Source organism: Aptenodytes patagonicus, chromosome 14 (genome assembly GCF_965638725.1).
Source record: "Aptenodytes patagonicus chromosome 14, bAptPat1.pri.cur, whole genome shotgun sequence".
Lineage (NCBI taxonomy): Eukaryota > Metazoa > Chordata > Aves > Sphenisciformes > Spheniscidae > Aptenodytes > Aptenodytes patagonicus.
Window position 1 is genome coordinate 18,262,252 of NC_134962.1, and position 14,171 is coordinate 18,276,422.

Genomic DNA, 14,171 nt, shown 5'->3' on the forward strand with positions numbered 1-14,171 from the left:
GCTGCTCCAGTGATCTTGCAACCCACGCGGGAGGGCGAGTTAACCCACACAGCGCTGGGTGAAAGAGCCGCTGGCCGCAGCGGGGGGGGTTTAGCCCGGTAACCTCCTTCCATGGCAGGAAAAGCTGGTGAGCCAGCTGCAAGCAGCCCTTCCCCAGAGTAACACGCACGAAGAGGAACCCTAAAGAAGGGAGAAGTCCGCTGGGTTCGACAGCTTCTCAACGGATTTGTGCTGAGAAAAAGGCAAGTAACGTTTATCACTGAGTCAGGTGAATTAAACATTCACATATATTTGCTGAAAAAAATTATATACATCTGTAGCAAGGCTCTGCCAAGTTTGAAAGATAAGCATCATCTAGTCACTAAATTAAAAAAATAAAAATCTGACTTTTAAATCTTTTTCTTTTTATCCATGTTCAAGAGCACAGACAGTTTATTTTGTTAGCACATTTGGTGACGAATGTATGTTTGTGTGAGTAGCCATGAAAACCGGTGAAAATTTGGCATTTGTTTTGGATATGATGGAAAATAAGAAGAAGCCGCTTACGCCTTACAGTCTAAATAATCCACAGAGTATATCGGGTTGCAAAAGGGTCACAAAGTAGCAGTCAAAGAGAAGCCTAAACACCCAGAGACGTTGCATACATGTCTGATAAGGAAGAACAAGGCATAGAGCATGCTGGCTAATTAAATATATTTCACTTTAAACCCTGTTCCTTACGTGTGTAACCCTGGGAAAACCATCCCGTAACAAGAAATGGACTCTGAAGAGATTTCTGTATCCATTCACAGTAAGGCTTTGAAGATATATGAAGTTTTATAGCATTTGTATTTTAAGGATTTAGGGCAAGTACATGTTCTTCTACTGAATAAAAAGAAAGTTAGTACTTAAAAGGTTCAAAAATATATCAATCGTGATTTTTTTTTTACATAAATAAATTATATTGATTTTGGATTTAACAGCTGAAAAAACCCTTTCTGCTTCCACTGGAGGCAAAACTGAACAAAATGTTAGTTAAATAGAGATAGCAGCATTTCTAAGAAATCTGTCGATAGTGATACAGTATCTATGCTACAAGGATGTTATTAAATAGAACACATTTAATTATCCGGGGGAGTTGCATTATGATTGGTTACATACTTAAAAAAAAAAAATCATCCAATGCAGTAAACTGGGAATAAATTCCGTGAAAATATAAACCAAATGCTTTTTAGACCATGGGTAACAGACTTCTTTGAGATGCTAATTTTAACATGTACATAATTTATAATCCCAAATGTATAAAAGACAATGACAAAAAGCATCATAAATAAATAATGCAAACTGAAATAGTTATGTCAAAACATTTGGACCATCTGATAAATTAGCAAAACTGTAACAGAAAATAAGTAAAAAATACAGTAAATCGTGACAACCAAATGTGAAACCAATTACTAGCACGCTCCCAACTCCCTCACCAGCCTGCCTTTTATCTCACTGCTGCACCACCGTGGGTTTATTTCAAGTCTCAAACCATGAGCTGCAAATAAGAACAAGCCCAAGTGAAAGAAAAATTAAACAAGGAGTGAGGGGAAGGAGAAATAAGAAGAGTTGCCTGTGGAGGTGTCTCAGTACCCAGAGCTGCGGGGGGCTGACGACGTTAAAACCTGTCCATTTAAAATGCAGACGTCAAAATCATTTGCCAATGGGGGTGGGACTCGGAAACACTGTTCAACAGCAAACGGAATGGAAAGAAGAAGCCAAGGTCATCTCTTCACAGTCTAACGCTAGAAAAGAAGAAACTCAAGCTTTGAAAGTCTCAATGGTCCTTCTTAGAGGACTCCCCAAGTAGGAAAGCCGGCCTACAGCCTTTTCCGTGTTTGCTGAAAGGACGTTGCTTCTGGGGTAAGGAGTGGAAAATATAAAAACTCAAAAAGCCTCAGTGTTCATTATAAGAGCATTAAAATCAGTGTGGCCTGTTCACAGCTGGAAAAAAATACCTTTACAGCACTTCTAATGCCATAGATGAGAACTAACGCCATAGAGGAGAACTGAAGACTAGCAGAATGATGAAGAAACTGGTAGCTACAGGTACAGTAATCCCAAAAAAGTCATGCAAGATGTGCAAAACCTTTCCAGCTCAAGCTGAAAAGTTCTTGTAACTATCGAGGAAAGGGCAACTAAACTCCACTTAACGTAAAACCAAACTTTGGTTTTAAAAAATACAAAAGAATGTCTACGTCATATTTTCACTCGCTGCAGTTTGTCTCCAAACCTTTGAGGTGGGGGTGATAAAGAAATTATATCACTACCAGTTATGCTTTTTCCTTTCAAAGAAATGAATATATGCATTTTCAATCATTAGTTATATACTTCTGTCTATACTACTATTCTAGTAACCATGATAAAATAGGGAAATACTTTAAATCAAAAATACACATTAGCACTTACTATAGCTGTGCTTTTTACCCCCAAATACAGGCTTTTTCGTTCAGTGTCGCTGTAGACAGAAATACCCTTGTCTGCGTGTAGACCAAGAGGTAAAGACTTTTCTTTTGCTCTTGTTTTTTTGCTGCTTTTTCTTCTCAAAGGAGTGAGCAATTTGGGGGGGTGACCGAGTACTGGATTTGCTATCGTCGGCTGGGATGAACGACTGGAAAAACAGAACGAGAATTCGGTGCCTCCCATACTAGCTAGACAACACTGTTTATCTAATAAAGTGGCAAGACCCTGCAACTATTAACATGTAGTATGTCACCAGAGTTTTTTCTGACAGGGAATTAGGTAGATAATATTACTCATGGAAACACAGGTTTATGAAGGCGGAGCGGGGCAGGAGGGTAAGTAACAAAGAGTTTATGGGATAAGAAACTCACAAGCCACAATCTTTTTGTGTTTTTTTTCAATGAAACAAAAGTTCTAATTGGTATCGCGAGCCGCTGCGCGCTCCTCCTCTGCTGGTCCGTCCTGCTCTTTCTCTGCCGACAAAGGCGGTGTTTGCTCTGTACAGTTTTGACTGTTTGCAGCTTCTTTTTCCGGCAGCGAGACAGTTTCTGGCTCTGGGTTTGCCAGTTCCCCTTTCGCTTTCTTTCTCTTCCGCTTCTGGCTTTCCAGGTTCGCTGCCTCCGAGTGTCTGGTTTGCTGTATGCCAGGCAGCGCCATGCCAATGCCAGGGGAAAGAAACATTGAGGGATAGATCAGTCCAGGAGACATCCCTGGGATAAGAAACGGGTTAAAAGCTACAGGACTACTGGTAGTTATTGCGGATTCTGTCTGATTAGAAAACGAACTAGGACCAGGCTTATCTTCCGAGAGAGTTTCTTTTTTCACATCCTGGCTACTCTGTTTATCCTCAGTAGCTTTCTCTGCGTTGGCTGTACCACTTTTTGTTGTGCTTGTTAACGAAGTCGGAGCAGTTGCAGTACAAGTAGTTGTCATGGGGGGGTTGAGAAGTCCTCCAACGCCAAACATCTGTGGTACAGTAGCCATGCCCGGCAGCATCATGGGCAACATATTCAGGGTGCTTTTCACATCCTCGCCGGCGGGCACTGCTGCAAATCCAGCAGGAAACCCAACCAGCCCGGTCAGAGGGATCCCTTGCATGTTTCTCATGTTCTGAAGTCCTACTAGATCCATCCCAGCAATCAGTCCGTTCATGAACAATGGTCCCATTCCAGAAGAAGAATCTGCTACAACGCCGGGGCCTTTAATGAGTTCGCTTCGGGGCCTCCTCCCCCTCCGGCGGGGCCCTGCGTCTCGGAGCACAGGCTCGGTTAGGATGCGATTGAATTTGCTTTCTGGTAAGTAGCCCTGAAAACGAACACACACAACAGAAAACACGTGACAGTTATTACTGCATCAAAGGAAATCTGGCTTTTCTGTGCTCGCATCTGCATCCCAGATGGTGTCAGCACAGAAACATTTGCCTACATGATATGGAATTTGAGAGGTACACACAACTTTTCCCCAAGGGATGCTGCCAAATGCAAAACACCCTCGCCCTGCCCTAGCATGATACTGCAGCGTCAAAGTGCACAGGGAGGAAAGGAGGAAGCACATTTTTACCCCGCATTTTCACCCGAGCCGTCAGCATAGGCTGTTCACAACACGAGAAGCACCGGGACAGCTCTGTGTCAGATGCCAACTTAGCTCCCCTTCCAGCTTTAATCGTGGCTTCAGCAACAGGTGAAAAATCATGTCTTTTAGATGTGAAGGGCCAAATTTTCAGTGCTCTGCAGGACAGCAAAGCTGCATGGGATGACATACAGAGAGTGGACATGCTGTCTGAGGAGCTCCTGGTTAGAACTTCGCTGAGACGCCAGGAAGGTTCTTCTAGGCATTCAGATATGGGACCAAAACCCAGCGGCCACAACTGGGCGAGACTGTCCGGTTACACAGAGCAGCGTGGGGGGATCCGTAGTGCAGTTTAAAACTCCATTTTTCAGCATCCTCATCACAGACATTGAAACATTTCCCTTCGTGGCTCCCTTGAGTTTCAGTATCGCCGCTCTTTGAACCGTTTCCAATAATAGATTTAGGTAGGAAAAGTACTTCCCATTGACACCTGCAGTGCAGAAACTTGAATCAAATGACCCTGGCAGTCTGCACAGCACAGCTACTGCCCAAAGAGGGAGAATCTTCTGCTCTGTTCCCACTGGCACATGGGAAAACCTGCATGGGACCATGACCGCGCCTGGGCTCTGCGCGGCAGCTGACGCCATGCTCCCGCCCAAGCGCCTGGAGTAGCCAGACGTCCCTCCGCATGCACGTGCCAGGACGGATGTGCCCTCGCCAAAAGCAAAGTGCTGATGGGGCTTGGGGGTGCAAATGCTAATGGGCATGCAGCCGCCGAACCAGGGTATGTGAGCGGGTGCCCGGGGCGGTGGCCAGGCACACAGCTATTCCTACTGGCAAAGAGACCGTCCCCTGCAAACAAAGGTAAGGAATAGCTGCCAGCTCACATGGGTGCTGGCCGCCCAGACGGGGCACTGACGCCAGCCCAGACGTGGAGCTGTTTCCTGGGGAGTGGGACAAACCATGCCAAATCTCCAGCGCTAATTAAAAGCAAATTTGAGAGCAGTACAAATCTCTAAGCCAACTGATTCCCCTTCCAGCCCCCCGTAAGGGCATCACACAAACCACTGCAGCCACAAAACCAGGGAGCAGGCGAGAGGGACCGTAGGGAGAAGTCCGGATAAGGCCAGCCCACAGGGCGGGGAAGGGCGATCTGGCAGCACCCGTGTGCCGGAGGGAAGAGCGCTCCTCCTCCTCAGGGTCTGCCATGCACCGGGGCAGGGACTGGCTTGACGAACAGGGTGAATGAATGCGGCAAGGGTCAGCTCTGTCCTGCCCCTCTCCCTGTCGCTGTCTGAGTCTTCAGGCCTGGTGACCTCTGGGGCCTTTAGTGGGCTGAGGTCTGCGCAGGCAGAGTTTGCAGGAGCTGATGAAAAGCCTCGGCTGAGGGTATTTTTGAAAATTTGACCCGCGAGAATGTGTTTTGTACACTCCCTGCCATCCAGCACCCGAGGTGGATTACTGCTCCTATGGCATTTCTCTTGCCCCTGCTATTTCGAAGCATCCCGAGGCTTTCTGGACAGTCACCCTGAGCCCTGTTCCCAGGGTGCTGACCCCCTTCTCTCCTTCCCCTGGCCGCACCGCTGAGCTGTGGCACGTGCCCAACCTCCCTCTCTGCCATGTGAGTGCTCCCGGTGCTGCTGGCCCTGCAGCTATCCCCTCCTGCGTGTGCAGCTGAGGTCCTGCCTTGCAGCTCCCAGATCCTCACTGGAGAAAGGTTGTGGGGATGGGGAGGGGAAAGAAAAGATGACATGATACAGATTTCTCCAAAAGCTCTAACTTACTGAAAGCTTAACAATGTCAGCCCAGTCAGCTGCAACAGCATACTCCAAGTTTGCATCAAGCCACCTTGGCAATTCCTTCAATGCTGGTGCTGTGGCTCCCCCTAACTATAAAACACAGCAGAAGGATGACCTCTATTGCAGAAAGAGTTATGTAAAATAATACAAGAAATACGATTAAACTTCCCCTAGCTCCTTGCTTTGGGCTGCAATTTGGCTGGGGCAGAGACTCTTCCCTTGCTACACATCTTTGCAGGACGCGGTATGCGCCTGCTGCCTCCAGACACACAGTTCAGGGAGAAAAGGCAAGTTCAGCCTCTGTGGCCCGTCCCATCGCTCTCCCCATGAACAAGCGATGGGGATAGAGCTTCTATAAAAGCCATGCTCAGAACTGGACAAACCCACCAATTCACCCAGGTCTCCAACAGCCATCGTGGGTGTGACAGAGGGAAACACAGATGTAGCTGAAACAGCCTCTTTCTGCCTCACTCTTTAGTTTTGGTTTTAGATGTGATTAATGTCACATCACCTTCTGACCTAGTGCAGTCCTGGGTGTGTTTGGGTGGAAAGTATCTCTAAACTTCCCCTCTCATTCAGAGAGGTGAATATCAGTGCACTGGAGATTAAACTGCAGACAAGTAAACCCATGCTCCTTGCTCAGTAAGCAAGAAAAAGCCCTTTAAACCCTCCACTTCCCGCATGCCCAGCACTTGGATGGTTATTGGTATGCTCTGCCTGTACCTCGTAAGGAGGAACAAAACAGAGATATTTGCATGGCAATATTACAATTTGTGGCATATTGCAGTGAATTCAGGGGGAACAATCAAATCCGGAATGGGAAGCACCAGCCAGGGCTGTGCCAATGGTGGCTTTAAAGCCAAAGGCTGAATCCCCTTGCTATTGCAGGGTCTGTGTACCCTGGCAAGGGTGGACACTCAGACTTTCCTTACTTCAAACAAAGTCACTTATTTCGCAGGTCTGTGTCCCCTCGGGCACACACGTGTTACAGGATAGTGTAGATCAGTGACGTGTTCCAGATTTCTGTCCCATCCACAGGCTTCTCTGGATTAAATCTGGCCCCCAGTGAGCTTGGGGTCTGCTAAGCATTTTAAGACACCAAGGGCAGAGCACAGAACAGGCCTTCGCTTACCCGCCGTCCGGTACCCTTATGTACCACAGGCACCCGCTCCTCTCCCGTGAGTGAGTTAATGTCCAATTTGCTGGGGTCCTTGCAGCGTTGCCTCCTCTGCTTGGGCTTGTCTGAAAAATTCTGGAGTGCAAACAAGACAACATTAATGAGACTAGATGGCCTAATGAGCCTGGACGGCTACAAGCCCTGCAGGAGAGTGACACAGATGAGCTCCCAAGGGACAGAGGGTCCCTGCAGACTTGGGTGGGAGCAGCACGAGTGGCACAAGCTGGTCTCTGCCACAGGGCCAGCTCTTAAATGAGGACAACTGATTTTTGTAGGTATAAAGGGGTTTTCAGTGTACCCCACTTAGACTGCTCCAGCCCTTTCTAACTCCCCTCCAGTCCTAAAACTGTAACTTGCTGCCCATTCATATACGTGCATCTGTAAACGAGGCGCTAACTACAACTAGGAAAGAAAGAGAGAACAGGTCTGTGTGTGCCACCTCGTGTCAGTCTGATACAGCTACCCACTTCTCACCAGCTCATCTGTGCTTTGTTTTGCTCCTATTTCAGCTGTTCCCACCACAGAGCTGCTGCACCATGTTTCTTTGGGATCAGAACCCTTCAGGACCGCAACCTACAGAGTTACAGTTGAGTTGTTGCACACCCACTGTGTGCACCGAGTCAACGTGCCTGCAGAGATGTAGCATTATAATGAACTACTGCAGGCTCTGATTCCTGAAAGTCAAAGAAAAGACCCTGAGCTTGGTCTGTCCTTCAACAAGCTGAGCTGCTGCAGTACCCCAAAGCAGCTTTCAATCCATCCTACCTGGAGAGAGGACACCCGCCCTGACAGGGGAGACCCTGCAGGGTTGGCCCAGGGCACAGGGGGCTTGCTGGGAGCAAGAGGTTCACCAGCGGCATGGCCAGACTGGGCGAGCTCCAGTAAGCCCCCATGGAGGGCAAGGGCAATGGAAAGGAGTGGGAAGGCACCTCCACGCCTGCTCCACCATCTGACTGCTTCTTGCAGTGCTACTGGGAGTCTGGCCTTGGGCACAGAGCTGCATCTATCTCTGGACTTTGAAAAGCAATGGCCATCCTGCCTGAGCAAACGGTGGGCTCCACATCTCTCATCTCTAACGAGCTCCAAAACACTAACGGCTTGCCTGTACTCCAAGCTCCAGGGAATCCCTGCCTCAGGCACACAATCCTCCAGGACCAAGATGTACAGTCTTTTATGTATTACCACCACATTTCTTCCTACTCTGTTTTACAGCCTGTGCTCTGCCTACCACATGGTCTAATAGGCTAAATAAGCTGAAACTTGGAGCAAACCAACCCGTGAAACCAAGAGGCGGGTGCTTATGAGACGGCAAGAAGAATCAGACAGACTTTGCCCCCCACCCTCTGCCACTCTGCTTTCTGACGGCGCCTGCGGCCATGCAACCACAGCCTTTGCAGCCTGCAACACAGCCGCTTTGGTCCAGTTTTTAAAGCGAGGAGGTTTCCTCTTGTCTGGGAACCTTATTTAATACAACAGCACTGCCTAAAATGACCCCAGGTGAAAGGGAGTAACACAGACAGACCTCGAGCATCCCAAATCCCTTTTCCCATTTCTCTCCCCATCCCTGGTGCTTCTGGAAGACATTGGACTAATTGTGCACTGGGCAGACGGATGCACTGGAGCTGGAGAACGGACCTTGGGGCATGAGGACGCAGCTCAGCAAGTGCCTTTCACTGCTGTACAGGGAACCGTGCCCGCCTCCCAAACATGTGATGAGCCTCCCAAACAGCCCTGATGAACACCACAAGCCACAGTACAGGGAAAAAGGCTGCATTTTGAGACACTTCATGGAAGCCCTGAACTCAAGAGCAACTGCAGAAGACCTAACACAAAGGGCAACACACAAGGCAGACAGACACACACGTGCCACTGAAGGCCACCCTTACTGTGCCAAAGCCGGGAACGTCGAGTGTGTAGTCGGACTGCTGACGGAGCCAGTCAAGGAGACTCTTATTTGGGACAGCCTTCTCTGCTTGGCTGCCTGCAGCTGGGACTGGCTGTGGAGTTGAGGTAGCAGCAACCGATCCATCGGGGAGGGGACTGTTCTGGGGGGGCTGCGGCTGGTCTTCCTGAACATCCTGACATGGAGGGAGGAGCAGGGAGAGCCCATCAGCAGCACGTGGTGATGCATGCGCACCCAGATAAGCAGAGCTCCCAAAGCAGGTCATCTGCTCCCATCACACAGATTAATCCACATATTCCCAATACCTGTTCCTTAAATTACCACCCACCACCGCATTACACTTCCACTCCGTCCCCAGCACTGGTGGCATGGAGGGCAGAGGGAGCTGGGAGATGCTTCTGAACTCACCTGGAAACACCCTGTTCACCCACAGGACCAACTTCCCCCCAGATCACTCCTAAAAGTGGTCTAGAGGGACTGGTCTTGCTCCCAGATCCCCAGCCTTCTTTGAGTGGATCCCAGGTTAGAAGGAGAAAGGGTGCAGGCAGGCTCTTGGCCACAGCTCCAATGCAGTAAAGGACCTTTCCTCATGTTCTCTAACCCTAGACACACCCTGAGGTGGGACAGCTGCTTTTGATAATGCTTAACAGGACTCAAACACTCCAGGCAGAGTGCTGCAAGCCAGAGGGAAAACTTCCCTTCCTCCCTGGATACTTCCGCTCCTGCCTGCTCCAGCACAAGCCAAGCTGTCCTGGAGGAGGTCCTGCATTGTCATTGGCAGCAGAGCTTGTAGGGGAGAGCTGGACCATGAGACAAATCATGCTGACTCCATCGGGGCCATGTGAAAGGGGGGAGCATCAACCCACCTGCAGCCTGGTTGGAAGAGGCCTCTCCTTCAAGAAGATGAGGTCCATCCCTTCTACATTTTTTCTCCTGCCCCGTCTCCTCCTCATGGCAGCATCGTCTCTTCGGAGGCTGCCGTTTACAATTTGTCCTGTGACAGGATGGATTAACCCTGCCTGGAGGATGCCAGACAAGTCCATGCCCAAGGAACCCTGGAGGGTGTTCACGGTCCCCAGTTTGGGCATGTTTGTGTTCAGAGGAAAAGGAGAGGAGTTCCCCGGGGACCCGTCAGAGGCTCTGGACAAGTCCACCGCTGTGTCACGCCAGCCGTTCAGCACAATGGGTGGATGAACATGGGTTGCTGCTAGCTGCTCCAAGCTCCTCTGCTTGGCATCTCTCTCCATCTCGAATTCATAGGGCCTCCTGTGCTTCCGCTCGTCCTTTGCAAAGGCAGGGGTCAGGAAACCTTCCTGTGTGTATCAAAGCCATGGAGAGGGTTACGGCTGCTTGCGCACTGCCCAGGGACCACAGCTCTTCGAACCAACACAGTTAATGGTCAGGCTCTTCTGCCTCTCCACAGGAGCCCTGAAGGATGCTCTTTCCCTGGGCACATCACACCTCTCTTTCCCTGTGTGGGGATGGTGCTGGAGCACCCTCACACACACTTTGATCTCCCAAGGTGCTATAACCCTGGGTGCTCCGCCAGCTTCTGGGCAACCAGGCTGGGGTCCCAGGCCAGCAGCTTCTGCCTCTGCACTGTGTCCAACAGTGAGAGGAGATGAGAGAGAGCTGGTGACTGACGGGGCAGTGCCCTCTCCTGCACCCTTTCCTTTGGGACACCAGGGCAGTGTCCCCTTTTCCCCCTGACCATGCCGGGTGCTCCAGTGCTGACTTTGGAAACATCTCTGCAGCCACAGGAGCTGCAGAGCTGTCGCAGAACAGCCACCTTCCCAGGACGTGAGCAGGGCTGGCAGGGGGCTGAGAACACAGAGACCTCACCAGGAGCCCTCAGTGGAGGGGACCAAGTGGCTTAAGCCATGTGTTATACACCACAAGCGGCACCAAGAGGCAGTGAAAACCCAGGCTCTGCTTGAAAAACTCCTGAGCACTTCTGGGCAATGCTTCACCCCAGAGTCCCAAGCCTGTCCCTGCCTGAGGGCCCCCCTCACCTTTTGTACCTGTGAGATTAACACCCCATTATTGAAGCTGGGATCGGGGGCTTCTGACTCAGCAAAGCTGTTCCTGCTGCCGGCATTGCTGGCTACCGCTGGAGCTGTCAGCAGGCTTTGTGTCTCAAACTGCTGGCTGGAGGAAGGCCACTTGCCCTTCAGGATGGCATGGCAGATGTTGTCAATGCGGTTGATGATCACACGGTCCTGCAAACAGAATCAGACGGTGTCAGGCTGGGACTCGAATGACTGACTCGTGTATGTCATCTCAGGATTAAAGACAGCGCCAGCCCTGGTGACCTCAGCTCAGCGGGGAACTACTTTGGGGCAGGCATATCCACGGCACGGGTGCTTGGGAAGAGCACCCCAGTTAGAGCATCCACAGGGAGCTGTGTGCGGAGGACCAGGAGGCAGAGCTGGGGCTGTGTGAGCCACTGCTGGTCAGGATTACGCAGTAACACTCCCAATACAAACAGTGTCAATTTTAAACTCACCTTAGGCCACTCAGAGAAGGAGTAAAGTGTCTTCTCCTGCAGCAGCTGGGCGATGGTCGGTGCCCGGGCATCCTGAAGGTCATCCATCTCCCCAGGCAGGACAGAAGCAGAACTCTTGCTCTCTTCCTCTAAGTACTTCTCTGGACCATCTGAGAAAGCGACAGAGAACAGAGCCCATCACCGCTCTGCCTCTCTCACCCTCTCGAGGTGGGAGCAACTCCTCACACCTTCCCACCCCAGTGCCCAGCTGGCTCCACAAGGGTTCTATTCCGCAACCAGCCACCAAGAAACGCAGCAGCTCTGGGTCACGGCAGGTGGCCCACGCTGCTCAGGAAGGGTCAGCACTCCCCTGGGCTGAGTCTGGAGGGCTTGTATTGCAGTGGCCGCCATCCCTGACCATCCCCATACCCCAGGTGGGCAAGGAGGAGGGCACATGCCTTTCCAGAAGAAGCTGGTCGCCAGGCAGTGCCCTGTGCCAGGAAGGGAAGGGCGTCCTGCATTCCATGGGATGCTTACGGCAGAAGAGCTGCTGGGGCCCCGGTTGGGGGGTTCTGGCCAGCCCTGCTGGCAAACACAACCACCAACCCTTTGTTCCCCAATCACATCAGCTAGAGGGACCCCAGCTCCTGCAGAGGGGAGGCTGCTCCGGGGGCTCGGCAGCCCCAAGGCTTTGGCTCTGCAAGGCAGACAGCAGGTCCCTCCCACCCCAGCCGGAGGTGACTCTCAACCAGAGGGAGCTCTCAGGACCGTACCTTGACTCTGGCTGCTGCTGGCTTTCTCCCCCTCATCTCTGTTCTCACACTCTTCTTGCTTCACCCCCTGGGGCTCGGGGTGCAGGGCCTCTCTGCAGCCTGCCTGCCCCTCAGCCCCTTGGCCCCAGGCCTCCCCGCCACCACGGGGGGGCTCTGCCCCTGGGGCCCCCAGCAGAGGTGCAGGCAGGCTGAAAGCCTGGCTCTGAGCCTGGCCTGGTGAATGCTGCAGGGTGCTCTCCTCATCCAGGCCACGGTCCTCCCTACCCTTTGGCCCAGGCTCCCCCAGCCCTTCGTGCGTCCCCAGCCCCAGGGACTCTCTCTCGCCATTCACGTCTTCTGGGCACGTGCCCTCAGGTGTGGGGAGTCCAGAGCTCTGCTCCTCACCCCCTAGTTCATTAGCCTCAGGGTCACAACCGGCCCTGGTCCTGGGACCACTCAAGCCTTCCACAACATCTGCTGCTGCCTCAGAATTATCATCGTCCTCTTCTTCCTCCTCATCTTCCTCACTGTGGCTCTGACTTGGCCCTGACTTTGCCTCCATTCCTTTCTCCTGCAGCAGATTGATGAACCTCTGCTCAGGAGGAACCTTTATTTCATAGTTATGAAGACTGGGACTGTAAAGCCCCACACTTATGACCCCTTCCATGGAACCATGCTCAGGCAGCACTGGCGCAGGGCTGGTGAGATCTCCCTTCTGCTGCAAGGCTTCGCAGAGCTCTGCTGGGACGCTCCGCGAGGGGTCGCTTTCGGGGGTAGAAGGTGAAGGCTCAGCTTCCTCGTTCTGACTGTCCATTCGGTCACAGCCCACCTGCAAACCCTCTAGGAAGGGAGTCTCTCTCATGGCATCTGCATCGCAGCTAGACGGATCCTCGTCCCCGTCTAGCTTGCCCTCAGAGAGTTTAGCAACACTGCTTCCAACATCTGTGCAACTTGGGCTGTCTCGGGCAAGGGAGCTTTGCTCGCTGTTACAGGCCTTCTCATCGTACATCATGCACACCAATGAGTCTGGCAGAGAGCTCTCATCATAGTTACTGGAAATTATGTCCCGGACTTTAGACATGAATGTTTCACAGTTTGCATCCGGCAGACTGCCCCCAGCCTGGGACATAGTGTTGTCTACAGTGTCTAGCTTGATCTGACTCTCGGCTTCATTCTCCAGGGATTCGCAAGTCCGGTCCACCTGGCTGTACAGGGGGGAACTGTAGAGTTTGGAGTTAGTCTGATAAAGGCAGCACAGGGTTTCTGGGCCTGGGAGCCCCGTTCTTTTATGCTGGGCATAGTTCCTGTATGCATCTAAAAAAGACAGCTGGGGGTCATTCATGATGTAGTAATCAGTGCGATTCAGGCCATGCTTGGCGGTGCCGATCAGCAGGTCCCGATCATGTTTGCCACACTCCCACCACACTGGCAGGTAGAGGCTCGGCCGGCACAGCTTGAGCCGCTCATGGAGCTGTGGACACTTGAGCACCTGCTCGCGCACCTTTCGCAGAAGTTCGATACGGTAGAGGGTTCTGGCAGCACGTTCCTCCGTGATGGGCTCCACGTAGATGTCAGGGTCTGGGGGACCTACAGCAAGGATAGAAAAGCCAAGGCCCCGTTATACAGATTGATGAGAGTTACTCAGAGGCAGAGATGAGCAAGGTGAGTTTTAACTCTTGCTCAGACTGCAGGTGAGGTGGGGGGAGTGCTTGTAGCCACCGTTGAGGCTTCTTTTCCCAGTCTCACCACCTTCCATTCATTTGCCACCAAATGGACACACAGGAGTAAACTCCCTCGACTTTAGCAGCTGGACCAAGAGTGGCACTTGGCTGCAGAGGATTTCAGAGTCTTGTCTGAGCTCTGCACCATTAGCGCCATCAGTGCTGGAGCTGCCTAGACCTGCCGGTGGAGCAGCTCCCTGGGGTCTGAGCCTCTGGTAGCCCTTCAGCAGGTTCTCAGGGAAGGGAGTCCCTCAACTCATGCAGCTCTTTTGATGAGGAAC

The 14,171-nt window shown here is 51.5% G+C and overlaps 1 protein-coding gene across 7 annotated transcripts in view; it reads right to left on the reverse strand.

The window, feature by feature from the left end:
* Positions 1-264: 264 nt before the first annotated feature.
* CHD6 (chromodomain helicase DNA binding protein 6) overlaps positions 265-14,171 on the reverse strand; it is a 94,860-nt gene continuing 80,953 nt past the window's right edge. For 3 of the 7 annotated variants that reach the window (XM_076352311.1, XM_076352310.1, XM_076352308.1), the window contains 8 exons: positions 12,191-13,756; positions 11,439-11,587; positions 10,945-11,151; positions 9,799-10,245; positions 8,916-9,107; positions 6,985-7,104; positions 5,838-5,942; positions 265-3,789 (listed from right to left, as the gene is read on the reverse strand). In XM_076352311.1, the coding sequence (XP_076208426.1) occupies positions 2,899-3,789; positions 5,838-5,942; positions 6,985-7,104; positions 8,916-9,107; positions 9,799-10,245; positions 10,945-11,151; positions 11,439-11,587; positions 12,191-13,756 (3,677 nt within the window). In that variant the 3' untranslated portion in view covers positions 265-2,898. The remainder of the gene's footprint in view (positions 3,790-5,837; positions 5,943-6,984; positions 7,105-8,915; positions 9,108-9,798; positions 10,246-10,944; positions 11,152-11,438; positions 11,588-12,190; positions 13,757-14,171) is intronic. The other 4 variants (XM_076352314.1, XM_076352312.1, XM_076352309.1 and 1 more) reach the window with 3 other exon arrangements.